Below are 1,159 nucleotides of genomic sequence, written 5' to 3'. Positions count from 1 at the left end.
TTTTTTGAACTCTGTGTTCGCTGTCATAGGCCAGGAAAAGCAAGGAGACATAGACAGCCAGACTGCTGCACTGCCCTCCCCAGGCCCTCTGGACTCTGCCCGTGGCAGGAATGCAGCAGAGCACCCTAGGCCATGCTGAGGGGCTGCTACCTCCTCGGGCCTGTTGTGGCCAGCCCAATTGCAGTTTTTAAATGCTCAGGTCACTTCAGCTATGCACAGATGCAGCTTGCTAGGCCAGCATGCCCTGACAGGCGTGAGGAAATGCTCATGCTGGCAGAGCTGAGGGCAAGTGCCAAGCAGCACCTCAGCCCTCCCAAGCAGGAGAAAAACCCTTGGCACCAGCCAACCCCTTCTCAGGCTGCTTTTTTTTTTTTTGTTGTTTCGAAGGGAGGAAGAGGAAGCAGCGAGAGACGGAAGCCCACCAGACCGACAGCTCCCTTTACACCTCGCCGCCCACGCTACTCACAGGCAGAAGACGTGCTCGCACCGCCCCAGAGACACCGGCTCCCGCAGGCCGCTGGCGCTATCGGCAAAATGGGAGGGGGGAGGGGAGAAGAGGAGAGAAGGAAAACACCACAGAGTTAATGCGCGCCGCCTCCAGCGCCTCACAGGGCCGCGGCGCCGGCGGCCGCGCCCCAACGGCCCTAACGGCCGCCCGCGCGCGCCCAACGGCCGCCGGCGGGCCAGGGTGGGGGGAAGCATTACCAGCGGGAGCAGCGCAGCGCCGCCTCCAGCCGCGCCAGGGCGGCGCGGGTGCGGGCCCAGCCGCAGCCCGGCGGCGCCATGGTGGGCGCGGGGCCGGGGCCACCGTCCCGGGGCGGCCGGTTGCCCGAGCGGCCGCGCAGCACCTCCCGCATCTCCCGCCACTGCCGCCGCAGCTGCTCCAAATTCGCCGCCCGCCGCCACTGCGCAAGCGCCGAGGGCGGTGCCACGGCCAGCGCGCATGCGCGATCGGGCGCAAACTAATCTCGCGGCGCGGGGGCGGGGCTAGACCGGGGAGGGGCGTGAACTCAGCGGGGGCGGGGCTACACCGGAGGGGGCGTGGCCATCCCGCGGGAGCCCAGTGCTGCAGCCCGCGCCGCATCCTGAATTCTAGGGCAATTTTCAGGCAATTTTCGGGCAAATTTTACGGCAGTTTCGGCGGCGCGGGGGGGGGGGG

At 67.5% G+C, this 1,159-nt stretch overlaps 1 protein-coding gene across 1 annotated transcript in view; it reads right to left on the bottom strand.

Moving 5' to 3' along the window:
* BARD1 (BRCA1 associated RING domain 1) overlaps positions 1 to 894 on the bottom strand; it is a 46,165-nt gene extending 45,271 nt beyond the window's left edge. Inside the window, exons 1-2 of the mRNA XM_085299320.1 lie at positions 706 to 894; positions 467 to 523 (exon numbers count right to left, since the gene is read on the bottom strand). Of these exons, the coding sequence (XP_085155446.1) occupies positions 467 to 523; positions 706 to 857 (209 nt within the window). The 5' untranslated portion in view covers positions 858 to 894. The remainder of the gene's footprint in view (positions 1 to 466; positions 524 to 705) is intronic.
* Positions 895 to 1,159: the final 265 nt, after the last annotated feature.

Source organism: Rhea americana, unplaced genomic scaffold, assembly GCF_003343005.1.
Source record: "Rhea americana isolate MKP2758 unplaced genomic scaffold, rheAme1 scaffold_15, whole genome shotgun sequence".
Taxonomy (NCBI): Eukaryota; Metazoa; Chordata; class Aves; order Rheiformes; family Rheidae; genus Rhea; species Rhea americana.
This window is presented reverse-complemented; position numbering and strand designations above follow the sequence as displayed.